General features: G+C 37.7%; 1 protein-coding gene across 6 annotated transcripts in view; it reads right to left on the bottom strand.

Moving 5' to 3' along the window:
• LOC111873238 (A disintegrin and metalloproteinase with thrombospondin motifs 16) overlaps nucleotides 1-16,795 on the bottom strand; it is a 512,595-nt gene that overhangs the window by 25,228 nt on the left and 470,572 nt on the right. For 5 of the 6 annotated variants that reach the window (XM_033755019.1, XM_023867781.2, XM_023867782.2 and 2 more), the window contains exons 6-10: nucleotides 12,046-12,301; nucleotides 10,442-10,562; nucleotides 8,625-8,754; nucleotides 8,395-8,537; nucleotides 2,016-2,071 (exon numbers count right to left, since the gene is read on the bottom strand). In XM_033755019.1, the coding sequence (XP_033610910.1) occupies nucleotides 2,016-2,071; nucleotides 8,395-8,537; nucleotides 8,625-8,754; nucleotides 10,442-10,562; nucleotides 12,046-12,301 (706 nt within the window). Of the gene's footprint in view, nucleotides 1-2,015; nucleotides 2,072-5,623; nucleotides 5,677-8,394; nucleotides 8,538-8,624; nucleotides 8,755-10,441; nucleotides 10,563-12,045; nucleotides 12,302-16,795 lie in introns of all 6 variants that reach the window. The other variant, XM_023867783.2, reaches the window with a different exon arrangement.

The following is a 16,795-nucleotide window of genomic DNA, read 5'->3' as shown; positions in this document are numbered from 1 at the left end:
TGTTGTAAAATTACTGTTATTTGTCATATTTTATTGAAAGGAGGGGGTGTGAAGGAAGAGGTTCACACATTCTTATACCCCACTACAAGTTGGAGAAGAGTGGCCCACTTTGTAACCTTCTCGAATGTCATCAGATTGCTGGTAAACTTCAGTTCTTTGGCTGAGTGTGCTGTGGAAGAAAATAAACTTAACACATTCATATTCAGCTAGTAATTCATGTCTACCTATGTAACGCCTTCACTTTTACCAAGAGGATAATTTAGCAACCATATAGAAATACTGATATTTTAATAAAATATTATATCAATGCCTGCATTTGTGGGAGTGACCTACTGTCTGTAACATGAACTCACTGAAAACCACAAGGACTAATAATAAACCTGCAGCAAATCAGAAATCTCTGACAACATTAGTGCATCGAGAGTTACTTCTGAAGTCTCAGAAAAATGAATGTAATGGCTAAAATACTGTAGTGTGTATAGCTGTTACTATGTGATGACCGCGAGATAGGCAAATATACCAGAGACGTTTCTAGGCAACAGCTCAGTAAACACGTTCCGGCAGTAATGAATCAACCTGCAACAATAGAGGTACTCTGGGAAACGGGGTGTTTCTGCGTGGTCCGAGCCAAGGAGTTATCTTGAAGAAAATTGGGATGACCAAGTCAGTTCTGTATGGGAGTCTGTGAAGACAAGACTTGAATGCATGAAGCTATAGAACCTCCACTGTCAGGAACCGTTGCCAGGGAAAGGTTGGTGAAGATACAGCAGGCTAGAAAAGGCTTAATGTTCGCTGTGTTGTTTTGTAGATTAGCATTGATGCTGTAACTGCTTGTAGTTTTGAATTAATTGTATATATGGTAAATAAATCCATTCATCAATCCAAACTCCAGCTACAGTCACTCATACACGTGATAACAATTTTTCTTCACATTGTCAATGCCAGAAATATGGATACAAACTAAGCTACCATTGTTAAGCACAATAGACCACTGTAGGTCTCGGTGCAAGGGCCGAGAAGGCCTACCCCTCATACATTCATTCATTCAAGCTACCACTGTTCCTACAATACAAATTAGAATATCTTAAAAAGTAAAAAATGTTGTAGTGGGTAGAGCCGTTACTGGATAACGACATTGAAATAAACAACTAAAAACGTTTGCAGTTAGGCAACAAATTATTAATAAAAAAGTACAAGTATATGCAGTGGTTACTGGGTAACACCTTCGCAAACAAACACGTTCAAACAGAAACGATTGTAATACAACAATTAGTGGTGTTTTCTATGCAGTCCAAGCCGAGATGTTTTAGCTGAGATCAGTTTAGAAGTTAATCAGTTGTAAGGGAACCTGTGAAGAGAAGACTTTTTCGGTGCAGTTGAAGAATCCCCAATGTTAAAGGCTGTTACCAGGGAAAGACTAGTGGAGACTGCAGCAGACTGAAAAGACTTTGCATGTCCTATAGTGATTTGTAAAATATGGAAATTAACGATAGTGTTATAGTGATTTGTAGTTACATCCTTTAAGTGGTCAGTAAATCCAATCTCCAATCAAAACCCTACTGAGAGTCACTCTATCATGTGACAATATTCTACATTAATATTGTGGTTTTATGGACTATAACATCATGCAATGTGATAGGCAGTCACCAGCATTTTATAAGTACCTTCTGTGGCCACATTCCTTCCAAAATTACTGCAGCAGCCAACAAAACTACATTGAGCCATAACCTAGAAGAACTAAATCTAAATTTTGACCGCTGTTAATACCTCAAATCTGACATTTTCTAAATAGTTGTGCCACCTCTTCTTGCATGAATAGAAAACTGGCCAGTAAGGCAGGCCAAGCAGAATCTATATCATATACTGAATTGCTTCACTGGGAAAGGAAGGATTAATAAAGTGTGAAATGAAAACTAAACCAGTTTAATGATCTCAGAGAATTGACAGTCACATCAGTGGCTCTGTGTTGACCATAGTCTCAGTCAAGTTTCTGAAGCTCATGTAAACAAGCCTACCTGCAGTGCCTCTGTTGCATACGTCATTAGCATACTGTCTCCTGCACATGTCTAATCTGTAATAATAATAAAAGCAAGCATAATATAATGTTTACTTGCACTCTGAGGCTTGCAACATGTTTCTCTGTATGAAACAGAACAATTCTTGAGGATGCACATTCAAACAACCCAGACTTACAGCAGCAGTAGCAGCACACTGAGGTGAAGATTGCTGGAATTCATCAATGTTGAACAGGTCTGAGCAAGATGACACTGAAATCTGTAACTGTGGGAGGTGTTTATTTTTCCTCAATAGAGTAAGTATATACTGTCAAAAATATAAATTACTCTTACCCACTGTTGTATTACAAAACCGAGCATGTTAAAATAAAATGGATTTTTCTGTGCAATAAAGTATCAGTAAAAAAAGGAATTTTCTGTCATAAAAATCTTTTGGTTCATGCTCTTGAATGGTTTTACACATACTATTTTTGCAGTTTATTTTACAGTGCTGTGCATATTGTAGCCGTACTTCCCTTACTTAAAATTGTTTGACACCGACTATGAAAATTCCAATTATTAATTCTACGCGAATGACATACGTGTCTGAATTGAGGTGCCATCCCGTGACCATATAATTGTTATTCCTTTGAATCCTCCTTAGGCTTGTGGCGACAATGGTGATCATGGAGGCAGAATCATACAGTGCACTTGAGCCTGGTATCTTCTCCATGGCGCCACCATTGTCGTTTAAATGTTATCTTCTGTTTTGGAAGGGAGGCATTTGGGGAAATCAGTCCTTGCTTTTATTTTGAGTTTCCCAGGAGGAATGTCACCCCAACTGCGTTTGGTCCCTTAATGTGCATCTTGTAACGATAAAAGCTGAAATGAAGGTTTGAAGATAACACCTCTCTCCAACAAGCTAAATGCTGGACTGGCGCTCATTATTAGAATCCGGCTGTAACCCTTTCCAAGTGAAGGCCACTTAGGGGTTGTAACTGGGTGCTACCTAAATGTTAGAAAAGGGAGTATGGAAGTCGGGAAAAAGAGAAGGCCAGTCAGTTATAGTGAGTCATGATGTATAGTTAGAGAGGAGTGGTAGAGTAGGGTCAAGGGAGTTGCAGTAGGGAGACGCTGGAAGCGAGTATTATGTGAATAGAAAGTTGAGATGTAAAGTTAGGGAGTCAGTGATAGAAGAGGATGAAGGGAGTTACAGTAGGGAGGCGTTTACAGTGGGTATAAGTGAACAGGAAGAGTCGAGATATAAAGCTAGGGAGTCAGTGGTAGAAGAGGACGAAGGGAGTTACAGTAGGGAGGCGTTTACAGTGGGTATAAGTGAACAGGAAGAGTCGAGATATAAAGCTAGGGAGTCAGTGGTAGAAGAGGACGAAGGGAGTTACAGTAGGGAGGCGTTTACAGTGGGTATAAGTGAACAGGAAGAGTCGAGATATAAAGCTAGGGAGTCAGTGGTAGAAGAGGACGAAGGGAGTTACAGTAGGGAGGCGTTTACAGTGGGTATAATTGAACAGGGAGAGAAAGGGCAATATTGACGGTGGAAGGTTTAAGCAGTGCGATGAAGCTAAAAGGAGAGTTAGAATACACCCACCAACAATGGCTGTACTTATCGTCAAATTAAATGCGTGTAATACACGGAGTGGTGTTCTTGTGATACGGTGTTTGATCACTCCTGAATGTGTTCCCATCCCGGTCTCTGACGCACCGGTTTCCCTGGGAAAAGGACCTCATCTCTGATGCTAGTTCTTATCAATGCTGCTGGCAGGAGCGCGTCATCGGGAGGCTGGCATCTCTGGAAAGGCGGCCAGCCGCAATATCTGGAGTTTACAAGGTTGAACAGAAGGACGTTTCGTGAATAATGAGTTGGAAAGGAAGTAGTTGTGGCCTACCCAGGTATCTCCATCTTACTGGTGCTCTGGCTGAATTTCAAATCCTGCACATCTGAATACAAGTCTGCAGTATTGGTGCTACAACTGTGTGCGTGATTTTACATGTTCTGACGATGCTGAAATAAAAAAAAAAACTGCAATGTAGTCCTATAATATTGCAACGTGGATGGCCAGAACGTTTCTTGGCAACGACATGGAAGAAACCTTCAGTCGCGCAAGCGAACTCAACAATAGGATGAATGCTTATATTTCGTTGCTAGGCAATAATCAGCACGCCAATCGACTAGCGAGGTAACTATCACATAATTGGCTTTCTATGGAGTCTGTGTCATGAACGTTCGAGTATTGTAAACAGAATATTGGAGTTTCAGCACACCAGCATTAAAGTGAGCTTTTGATGTAGAAAATTCCAATGTACTTTCAATTAAATAGGTTTTCTATTTTATTAAATACTTCCAAACGTGTTTCTCAGTTATTTTATTATTATTACGAGTACATTTCCTTTTCCCTTGATATTTTGTTAGGTGTGTGTTTAGCCTATGTCATACGGAAAAATGCTAACATAAACTCAAATTAATTTCATGAGATGAAACTAGGACCATAAATTAAATTTTAAAATTTCAAATTTCAACATTATATAATTTTATGCAACAGTAGCAGAGAAATTGGGAAGAAACAACTGAGAGAATTACGTGTCATGGAATATGGAGGAGGAAAGGAGGAAGGGAAAATGTGACAGGTAGAAGTCTTCAGAAGATATCATTAGAAAATGTATTTTTCAATACCTGTCACAGAATGAGTAGACCTGTGATAATATAACATTAATTAAGAGAGATTAAGCACAATAGACCATTGAAGGTCGCAGTGCTAGGTGCAGTTTTATGGCTCACCCCTCATACTCATACCTGCCTTGTAAATTTTTCCACATTTTCCTTATTAAACAAATACAATAAAAAAGGCTACAGAATTCATTTAGCAGCAGATCCCAAATGCTCCCTTCGATTAAGGTGTCAGTAGTATTTCATATAGGTTAAATTTAGTTAAATTCTTTGGTTTATTATGAAAATAAATGAAATAGGATATTTTCCTCTATTTCTTAATTGCATGATCTGAGGTTCCCTTGGAGGAGTACTACAGCATTATAGCTCCACTTCTGTTTGAAAATGAGATGCACTTTTTTGATTCTCTGTACTGTGTTGTATTATCTCCAAATACTTCAAAAAATTACCTTACTTGCAAGTGTAAGATTTCAGAATGTTGTTTTGTTCTAAGTCACATTTAAACTGCAACTTCAAACCCAGTTTCCCAAAACTTAATGTTGGACATAGTACACTCCAGTACTCAGAAGACAAATTATACTGCATCAGTAAAGACTCTTCTCAGTTCTGCTCAACACTGATGAATGAACTTAATTATATATTATTATAAAATCTAGAAAATTAGACAAAATTCGCTGTGTGTATACCAGATTGCAAGCAATATATCTTTCTACTAACTACAGTTATATTGATTATATGAGCCTCTTCTGGTGTTGTAAGGCTGACTCCAGCTAATGATACATGATTATGAGCATAATCAACACTATTACTAGCCACAACCATGATGTACATGTAATATTAATTTCCCATCACCACCGCGAATTCTCCTGTAAGTAATGGGAGATGGATTTTATACATTTGGGCAACTATGTACATAAGCTTCACAGATGATCATGACTGCACATACCGGCCGTTCCCTTGGTACAACGGCCGCCTTTTCTACGTCGACACATGTCATACCTAAACAGCAAGCAAACTTTACTGTAATTCAGACCCTACAAAAAGAAGTATGTATAGTATTTAGAATTGTGTGTGTAAGTATTGTTAAAATGCAAACTCATTTCTTATGTTTTCTGAAACTAAATGTGTTAATGTTGCGGTTTAATGTCCTGAAATGCAATATTTTTTGGTGAAACTTTAAACTTGTTTTGCAGTATTAAATTACTCTCACTTCTGTTTAAATGTGTATAACAAAAATTATGGTAATATAATACTGCAAAAATTTTACCACGATTTCTCTTCTCTGTAGAAGAAGAGATATTATGAATGTGATTCAAATATTTCATCCAGACAAATCACATGTAAAACATGCTGACTGAGCACATTTCTAAAAATTTGTGATATTAATATAGTATCATCATGGGAGAATTTTCCATGGATGCTGTCCATTGTCTGGATAAAAACACCTACACAATATCACAGAGGCTGACTCTGCATCTGTTTTCAGGCAGAAGGAAAAGTTCTGCAGTATCTGTAGCCTGTTCCTTAAAGCTAAGTCTTGTCGGCAGGTCAAGTGAAAGTAAGAGCTGTCCTCTGAAAGGTCACATATACCTGTATCTCTTTTATCCAGACATTGAATAACTTATTCCATAACAAATTAAGTACTACATAATTTGCTGAAAATCAAGTGGTATTGTGTTACTTATAGAACGATTTTTAATATTGTGGAATAATATAAAGTAACAACTACATTTCAATAAATTTACATTTATTACTAAAATAATGAAATACCTTTCACAGTGGTATTAAGTAGCAGCACAGAAATAGTTACAGAGATCTAGGAATGAGCAGTGGCAAGGTGTTATTACTGAAAAAAGTTAAACTCAGACATCATAAATTCGAGCACAAGTAAAGTCATCCCATCATGAAGCCACATAGTAAGCATGGAGATAAATCCCTTCACACTCATAGCCCATGTTCTAGGTGCAAGTGGACAGCTTCACGCTCCATCTAACTCTGCCTCCAACAGAAATCTTTCCCAGTACCCACTGAATAAGAGGCTCGGTGAATTTCAGAGCTGTTTTGAGCATGGTGATGAAAAATATCCCAGTGTCCCTGCCAGAAATCAAATCTTATTCATTACACAGTCACTGTAATGACTGAGCTATTGGAGTGTTGCACTGAAATATGAAATCTGTTGCTATTTCATTATTTTAAATAATTTGGTTTTCTTAATGAGGTCTTAGTCAAATTGTTATTAAATATAGATCACCTATAAGTTTTATCAGGCAACCTTTGTGGCATAGATGTGAGAAAGTTTTGGTTCTAGTTTCCTAACACACAATTTTTAATGGCATTTCATCTCTCTCAGTCAGATATTGCATTACAATAAAAATAATAAAGCACTCTCTTTCGCATAGTCATTTGTAACTGAAGGAGCTTCTCTATGTTGCAGTGTTGATTTATGTAGTTTTGTCTTATGGTGGAACACAGCGATAAATTTAACTGGCTATCTTTCCATAAAAATACTAAAATTCTCTCTGTTGCCAGAGCATTAAGAAATTGCTCATTCATTGTGTGGATGTGCTTGTGAAATTTGCATCTCAAATTCCTTTTCTGATATTCAAAAAGTGTATTTCTTTTTACCGAAAATCTTGAAGAAATTACTGTACCATTCCTTATCACATCTGAGGATTAACACCTTACTTTCTAGATACAATTGTGGAAAGATGTACACCAATTTGTAGTTCTTCCAGAAACGTTCTCTGCAGTTCAGCACGCTTCATGGGTCTTGATGCACACAGAAATCCACTGTTTTAAGGTAGTTAGGCAGAATGAAATCTGACTAGGTATTGCATCGAATATAAACATAGAATAATGCTCGTTTTTTATTTTAATAATATGTATAGTTTATGTTGTGTACCTCTTGTACCGTACACGAACCAGTCTTTAAAATACCGGTAACGATAATGTTCAGTATGAGCCCCATGTAATAGGAGATTATGCTGAACAAACGTGAACAAAAAATTCAGTTCATGTGATAAATTTTGGTGCAGAATGATTACTGAATTTCATGGAAATTCACTTCATAGTTTCGAAACTGAAACATGGACACTGATCTCCCCATTACATGTACGAATACATATCATTCACTGTGTACAAAGACTCCATACAAAGCGCTAGGTAACAGCATTCGTGCTTATCAGACATCATTCACACATTCATATTATAACACAATGGATATGAAACATAATATAGCACAAATTCTTACAACATGACACTTTCATACTGCCTTGTACTCATAAGTAGTAGCAAAATAATATTAGACAACCATTCAACCGCTGTGTTGTAAAAGAAATGTATATACTTAAAGGAGCAGTTAGTTGTCAAATAAGTGTCTGGAAAAATACAACTCTGTCTCTTATCTTTTAAATGTCTTTATTATTTAGGGAATGTAGAAGTGCAATTGCTTCTATAGTCACCTTGCCAGTCTTTCTGAATTTCTAAATTAATACCAATACTTACCAAATTTAAACTAACCTGCACAATGTTTGATAAAAATTAATACAGTACAGGTAATTGCATATACGTGTATTACTGTGTCAAAGAATGTAAGTTTTATACATCACCTGGTTGTTTGGGTCTTGTATACTCTACTGCTTTAGTAAGATCTTCTGATCTCCTGAAAGTATACCTGTGAAGAGATTATGATGGTGATGATTTAACAACAGATCTTACTTAGTGACAGCCACAGCAATGTCGTAAACAGGAAGCCTCCTCTCTCGGAACAGGTACTTCCCCATGTCGGTGAGAGCTGCTGCTGAATCAATAGCATCTCGTCCCACTCGATTCCGCTCCAGGTATGGTGTTGCATCACGGCCCTGTACATGTATTTATCAGTAAGAGCAGTTTCTAAGAAATTCCATACCACCTTGTAGAGACACTTCAGTAAGAACAGTGATACATACCCGTGAAATAATAATTCCTGCTATACTGATGCGAATTTTTGGACCTTTCAGTAATTTGTACCTCAGGTCAACTCCATTCCAAAATGAGACAAAATATCTCTTGATTTGTACATTATCTCCTCCATGTAGTCTGTAAATTAATATTTTCAGTTTTAGAATCAGCAGTGATACTGGGACAATATCATGCCATGAAAGGAATGTCTTATTTCAGTTACTTGAGTCCCTGCACTAAAATAACTGCGAACCTTTCTCAACATTCATGACTGTTTATATTACAGATCAATATTAAAATCACATGGTTGGTGCAGTCCATTTTAAGGGACAGACCTTGCAAATTTACCGTATAATGATTATAAGGATATCTGTTTTACACATAAGGTTCCCAAATAACAATCCTATAGAACAAATCACATATCCAAAGGAGTGTTCCCATATCTTTAATAAGCAAGAACTACGCTTTCCACTTTTAGAGTTTCATGAGATCTTCATAACAAGAATACAATCCTCTTTACACTGTGCTGAAACCCTTATTAAATATAAAACAAATGGGCAGCAAAACATTCTGTTTGTGTTACTATTAGGTATATGTGTAATACTCGTATATCACCACATAAATTTAGCGCATTAAATTGCAGTGCTTCATCAGTTTTTTTTAATGTTAGTGGGATGGAACTAAGTCCCTTGTACTGCAGCCACTTCTGGCCTGTTGTACCAGCCCCAGCTGATAGGTGAAGGTGATTGTGGAGCAATTGGTGGAATGAAGATTGGCAGGGGAAACCGTAGTACTCAGAGAAAACCCACCCCAGCGCCACTTTGTCCACCACAAATCTCACTTGACCAGACCCGGAAGCGAACCCGGGCTGCCACGGTGGGAAGCCAGCGACTAACTGCTTGAGTTATGGCGCTGCCTGATTCATCAGTTACAGTCAACAGATTGAAACATGCAGTGCATCTGCCATAGTGTCATTTCTTCACTTTCCATGAGTATTAATAGCTCTATATTCAGAACCACGGCATTGCAGACTAAAACTGCCAGTGATGTGCTGTACACACTATCTCTTATAATCTGTCAGGTAGTGTCTACAGTATCAGTGCTTATAGGTGGATTCGAAGGATTGCACCTCTTGCTACTTAGGTCCCAAGAGGAGAATTCTGTTCCTTCAGAGCTGTGAAAGGGCTGTGAACAGTTGTATGTGTTCTGTGTTCATGAAATACATGGAGATGCATTCTTTATCAGTTTTACTACTACGTAGTAAAGAATAGCAGTGGCATGCACACAGGGAGACTACACAAAGTAACACCTGTGCAGTGCTGGAAACAAGAACTAGCCGCTGCAGCACTATAGACATAGGACGAGTAACCCTGACAATTTTAAATTTAAAATTTTAAAGGATTTTAAAATTAGAACTAAAGATTTTATAAGTGCTAACGTGTGTAACAAAATTAATCTATAAACCAGACAGATATCAACAAAGTAGATGTTGATAATAACAACAAAAGGAACAATGTGTTTTTAAATGTTAAATTTTAAACTAAGTGCAGTGTAACAGCAACGTGAGTGTATACACCTGATGATGGCCGTTTGAGGCCGAAACATATAGTGTAAAGGAGCGCAAGATCAAGGACATACAATATATTGTTCGCACTTGGGACAGAGTTCATATCATTTATCGTATATATTGTGGTATATAATATGTAGTAAACCTGGACTCTGATAGTGAGAATACATTATTATAAATCTATAGCATTATAGCTTTCAGTCTGTATTTTGTTATCATTATAAGCAGAGTATTAGAATCATGTAAATATATGTTTACCTGTATCCATCATAGTCCACAATGACTAAAATTTCTGGGTAGATGACGTATGGAGCTTCTCGTTTACTTATTGATCTTTTAAGACGGAATTTCTTGGCTACATGATCTGGTTCCATGAATGCTGAAAGAAGAAAGAAGCAAAAATTAACTTTTTATGTTACCATTTAACACCAAATATGCAAAATAATAATAATAATAATAATAATAATAATAATTCTGTTTGTGTAATAATTATTACTGAAGACAGACACAGCGATTGCTAATGTTTGAATCAAGGTAGCAAGTAATTATCCAATTTATTTGGGATGTAGAGGGGGCTATTCTCGATGTTGGTGGTTCTGTTGTTGTCACAGCAGTATATGTTTTTGGTTGTAGCTGGAGGAGACTACCTTCAGGCATAGAAGGTTGCTATGAACATACTGAATAAGCAGTCATGGACAGCAGACAAGGAGCAGTCCCCCAATTCTGTAGCAGGTTGAGAGGCTAACTCCTCCTCATCGCAAAATAAAAAAAAAAATCTTACGAAATGTTACACAGGATCACAGACTGATGTATTTCATTTTAGAAGTTGCAGGACACTGAACAATTGTATTGGTTATAATCGGAGGTCAAATAAATATTCTCTTTGCATTACAGTCAAGCAAGCTTTGTTTAAAATTTATTTCTGCAAACCCAAAATACTAATATCTAATCATGTTAACTACAAAAATAATATTTGTCTTGTCTGTCCAGATATGATAAATTTAAATTAGAGGATGGCCCCCATTTGAAAAGTCCAATTTACAAACATCCCCAGCTTTGGAGCAAGCAACAATCTGATCATACAAACACTAGTTTTGTACACGAACCAGTGTTTGCTCTTGTGAACTTGCAGAAAAGCATCTACATTATTTTCTTCCTAAAGAAATACCACTTTAAATAGTATGATCCAGACAGTACCAAGAAAATAATAATGAAATATTATTGTTCAGTTTGATTGTTTTCCTCCTTTGTTTCTTTACAGCTTTGGCATGAAATAGAAAGGTCATTGTGGGCTTACTTTGGAACCTGAATATAATTTAAACTTTAGTGTCTTTAGAAATTGAGACTGAATTCTGAACAAAACCTTTCGATAATAACCAATTCATAAACCGGGGACTTCTTGTGAAATATAAGGCTCTCAGAACAGTGAATATGAAGATCACGGTCTTTGGGATATAATATTGCATAGCACGGTAAGAAAGTATCCACATTTCGGAGGAGCCTGCTGCTTGCATCTTTGGGGTAGAAGAAAAAGTCATGTTGGAGCACTAGGAAAGGTATGTAGGGATAGGATGAAAGAAAATGGGATTAAAAGCTGGCAAATGGGAGGCAGTGTCCTCAGAAGTGGATTTTCTTGTTCATCCACCTGATGGGTGTTTAATGATTCTGTATTGACTATGAAGATAACTTGCCATATATATTTTGTGCTGTTTGTCTTCAGGTCATAATTAACTTCAGTATCTGAAATTGAACCACTTGTCTATGTTAATGGGTGCCTGGGACTCTACTCAGTTTCATGCTGCTTTGAACAGTATTTAGAATCTAGATTTAAAATATATTAGTATTGCTTTTAGGGACACTACCGTAGTCACTGGATTCCAGTTCTTCATTGTGGGCACTACTCCGCCTGTAGACTATATGCTGCTGTGGCTTTGTACTTCGTATCCTCCTGAGTGGAAAGCCTGAGTCAACAACGACATCCTCCTGTATGTGCTCCCCATCTTCATCCAGGAACATCTCATCATCGCCATGTTCTGAGTGAAGTGGCTGCTTGTCTAGGTGCTGCTGCACACTGGCCGGCACTGGCTTCACCACCAAGTCATGTCCAATTGTCCCCTCCTGAGGCAGAAATGGAGCTTGCGTTTATGATATTCTGATATGTGATGCCTTGGACTTCGTTGGATATGTACAAGAGTTTTGGAGGTACCTACTGGCCTTGGTTGTTATATCAAAGTATACCATAATCTTAATATTCGACACAACAAGAACATTAAATCCAAAAAAATAAGACTGTTTCTATCACTTTACTAATATCATGGTTTATAAAGCTCATGCGCCTTTGTTAGGGTAATAAAACTGTGGCACTTGTTATGAACGGTCACATAGCTTGAATAGATGAAATGAAAGATGGATAGAGATCTTAATTAGATCGCTTAAGGAGTGAGTACCTGGGAAATGTTTGGGAGTGAGAGAAAAGATTGAAATGAATATTTGGGAAACAGGTTATCAGTATTTGAATGGGTTTAACTTAGTTTAAAGCTTTTTGACAAATTGTTAAAACTATAATTTTGAATTAACAATCAAGTTCCTTCCGTCAAATGTGACACTTTTTTTAAGTTTTCCACCTCGTCACCACCTGCCTTACATATACAAAGCATATACACATAAAAACTTATATAATACAATCTAAATAAAACCACAATTTTTATTTACAGACAACACACGTCAACAACATCCCGAAGCAAAAAGATTGGGCCAAGCGGGAAAGAATTCTAGGGATTTTAAGAATTCTTACTTCAAATAACGAAACATAATTTTACAGAATTAATGACGAACCAAATAAGGAAGCTACTGTGGTGTATGAAAAACTTTTAGTGAACCGACATTCTGGGTAATTTTAACCATTTGTAATTATTTTAATTAACTGGAACGTGGCTATCTTGGACAAAGTGAAGTTTTGTGTGTTGGTGATTTCTTTTTCTACTATAAATGCCTCTGGTGATGGCTCCGTGGTGAGCCGAAACATGTAAGGCAGGTGGTGACGAGGTGGAAAACTTAAAAAAAGTGTCACATTTGACGGAAGGAACTTGATTGTTAATTGGTTAGTGTGACGGACCAGAATGAAAGACCTTAAACTTATAATTTTGAACTTTATATCCATCATCTGAATTTATTAAAACCCCTGTGTTCCAGAAATTGTTTCCATCCTCTTATGACCAGGATATGAAAGAGGCCCTACTTCACTGGGCCGCTGGGTAAAGCTGCTCTATGGCTTGAGAGTTGCTTTGCCAAGCTGCTCATCATTGTAGATTTGTTATCATATCCTGCTCACCAGAAGGCAGATATAGAACAAATTTCCAAAACACAGTGGTTTTAATGGTCTCAGACAATGGATAGATTCCAAAAAATTGTTTTGAAAAAAATATTTAACTTGTGTCTATAACTTTCCATGTGTTCGTTTCCGTCTTCCGTGCCACTTAGACTATAAGTTTTAAAACTAAAACTTCAATTTTTAATTTTTAGAACTCTTTAATTAAATCACTTTATTTGCATCACATTGTGTCTGTAAATTAACCTCATGAGGCCATCCATTAAAGTGCAGGACATACCTGTAATTAGATGACCACAGTGGTCAGCAAGACAACAGTAATGGCTGGAAATGGGGTACCCGTTTCCAAAGACTTTTTCTTTTTTTGAGAAGCTAATGCCATTTGAAACAACAGGCTATGCAGTAACAAATATCCCACGTTAAACGACGCTCATTAATCTGAGAGATGTCACACATCTATTTACTTGTCTGTCTACCTATCTATCTGTACATTATATAACGCTCAGGCGCCTCTTTGGTCTAGTAGTCAGAGTTCATGGCTACAGATCCTACAGAGGTCCCAGGTTCGATTCCGGAACTATTTCAAGGAAATAGCGGCACCGGTCTAGAAAATCGAAATATGCGGCCGTGGGGATTCGTTGCGCTGACCACGCGACACCCTCTATCCGTTAAAGTTGGCACTAACTTCGCCGACAAGCGGCGATCGCTCTGTCGGTATAGTTCCCTTGGGGGCTAAAACCACGGAGATTTTTTTTAATTTTATCATTTCTGTAATGGATATTGTGTTGTTACAGTAGGTAAGAGAACATAAAAATGTGTCATGTATAAACATTACAATGGTAATAATAATATTAATATCTTTACTATGAGAAATGAAAAGTAATATTTTGTAATCCCTCATAATGATTTTTATAACAGTATTATTTACAGGTCTGCAGGCGAAAGGTAGAGAACAAGAAGGTAAAGTATAATAGTTTGTTCTTTGTTAAACATCCCCCAGCCACGAATGGTTAATGAAGAACTAGACAGTTTCCGTGGAACTAACATTAATCAACTTACGTATTTCCAGCCAAAGAGTACAGAAGTTCATCATTCATTGGAGTACTACATTAATTATGGATGTGTTTTCCACATGTTGTAATATTGTAGTTGTACCAAAGAAGATGCCTCCTTCCTCTTAGTAAATGCTGTAGTATGACGAAAGCAACAGCAGTAGGGTTTTCTGTTATTAATGCTTAACAGAATTAGTGCCATTTAAATCCTGTTTTTGGTATGAATAAGTGTGATTCTTGGTAATCCTCTCTTTATAACATCTCTGTATTCTGTTTATATTTGTAAAGTCCGCTCCACAGCTCAAGCGATTAGTCGCTGGCTTCCCACCGCGGCGTCCCGGGTTCGATCCCGGGTCTGGTCAAGTGGGATATGTGGTGGACAAAGTGGCGCTGGGGCAGGTTTTCTCCGAGTACTTAGGTTTCCCCTGACAATCTTCATTCCACCAATTGCTCCACAATCTGGGGCTGGTACAATAGGCCAGAAGCGTCCGCAGTACAAGGGACTTAGTCCCACCCCACTAGCAATAAAAAAATATATATTTGTAAAGGTCACTCATCTATCGCTGATCACAATTACCTCACGGTCGAAGGGATGCACTGTCTTCGCTCGCAAGCTGGGACTGTGGGTTCGAATCCCACTCGGGGCATGGATGTTTAGTGTTTGTATGTATATGTGCATACAGATAGTGGCCTTGCGACGAGCTGATCACCTGCCAAGGCCCAAAATTGGGGCTGTAGAGCCAAAGGAGAAAAAAATACAGAGGTCAAGGTTCATCATGGACTGCATCGCGCAAAGATTGTTGTTGTTGTTATTGTTATTATTATTATTATTATTATTATTATTACGTCTATTATTTCTCATTTCTTCACAGTGGACGAATGGTTGCACTCTAAACGGAAACATGTTTTGGGACCAGGGAAGGGCTGGAGGGGAGTGTGATATTCAATGTGACCGACTGTTCTTATTATTGTTTTCATTAAACAGTAACATCTGAGCAAGGGAACAAGTGAGCTCAACGTATCTGACTCCCAGGTAACAAAGGGAGTTGACAATTAGCGAATAGATGCTAGTAACCATGGTTTTCGAAGAATGTCATTGGGAAATAATATGCCATCTGGAGCTGTTGACAAAAAATTAAGCACCTCTTGTATTGATGTTTTCAGGAAAAAAAAATATTGATTTACAGAAATTGGTGTACCTTGACCAAGCAAGATTGTCAAAGAAGTAGGAGCGAACCAGTTTTGCAAAATAAAGCTAAACTTGGCATTAAAAAATATGATTTCTGAGAAAAACAAGAGTAAGATTCTTCTAAAAATTTTGCAATAAAAAGTTAAAGTTGTCCCTTGTGCTTAACTAATTAAGCACTAGGCCATGAAGGCGTATGGGCAAGTGGATATATGGACCCACATTTGCTTGACCTCGGCTATGACTGGAGGTGAGTGGTCAGCCGAACATACCCTCTGCAATATAGAGAGCTATTAACCAGGCATGTTTGAATTTCCCACCAGCGCATGGCTACCGGAAATAAGTTGCAAATAAAGTCTAGTAACGTTTTAGTGACGATGTAATTGTGCATGTCATGAGTTTGGACGAAATAGGCGTGTTCTCGGGCGGGCCAAGAAATACGTTTTTTAGGATGAGTATAAATGGCTGACCCGTGTGGGAGAACTGCGGGAAGCCCAGGAAGAAATGCTAATGAATAAATAATATCAATAGATAATAAATAAAACGGGATAAAACAGGGAAATAAACTACGACGACGAAGACGGACAGAGAACGCTGCAGAAAGAGAAGAACCTTCAACACTGATGCAGCTAGTTGTAACAATTCCCATTACAATATGTGTTCACCATTCACCGGCTTTTCAGCCGATGCATGAGCGTCTACTTAGTCCCGGAAAGCCACTTTCACTCTCGATAACAATTATATATGTGAACAAAATGTTCCAGGAAGAAGGTGATACACACTCTTCGGTATATGATTCTATTTGCATAAGGACTCTCATACAAGTTATACACAGAGAACTCTCAATTATTAGCGGAGACGGATGGGAGAAATAGTGCATGTAAGTGGAAATAACAAACCAAAACAAACTCCGTGATTTTAGTCCGCAAGCGAACTATACCGACAGAGCGACCGCCGCTTGGCGAAGTTTAGTGCCAAATTTGCGGATAGAGGGTGTTCCGTGGTCAGCGCAACGAATCCCCACGGCAGTTAATTTCGGTTTTCTA

The sequence above is a fragment of the Cryptotermes secundus genome, unplaced genomic scaffold (genome assembly GCF_002891405.2).
Source record: "Cryptotermes secundus unplaced genomic scaffold, Csec_1.0 scaffold21, whole genome shotgun sequence".
Classification (NCBI taxonomy): domain Eukaryota; kingdom Metazoa; phylum Arthropoda; class Insecta; order Blattodea; family Kalotermitidae; genus Cryptotermes; species Cryptotermes secundus.
Note: the sequence above shows the minus strand (reverse complement) of the source record. Positions and strands in the feature narration are given on the sequence as shown.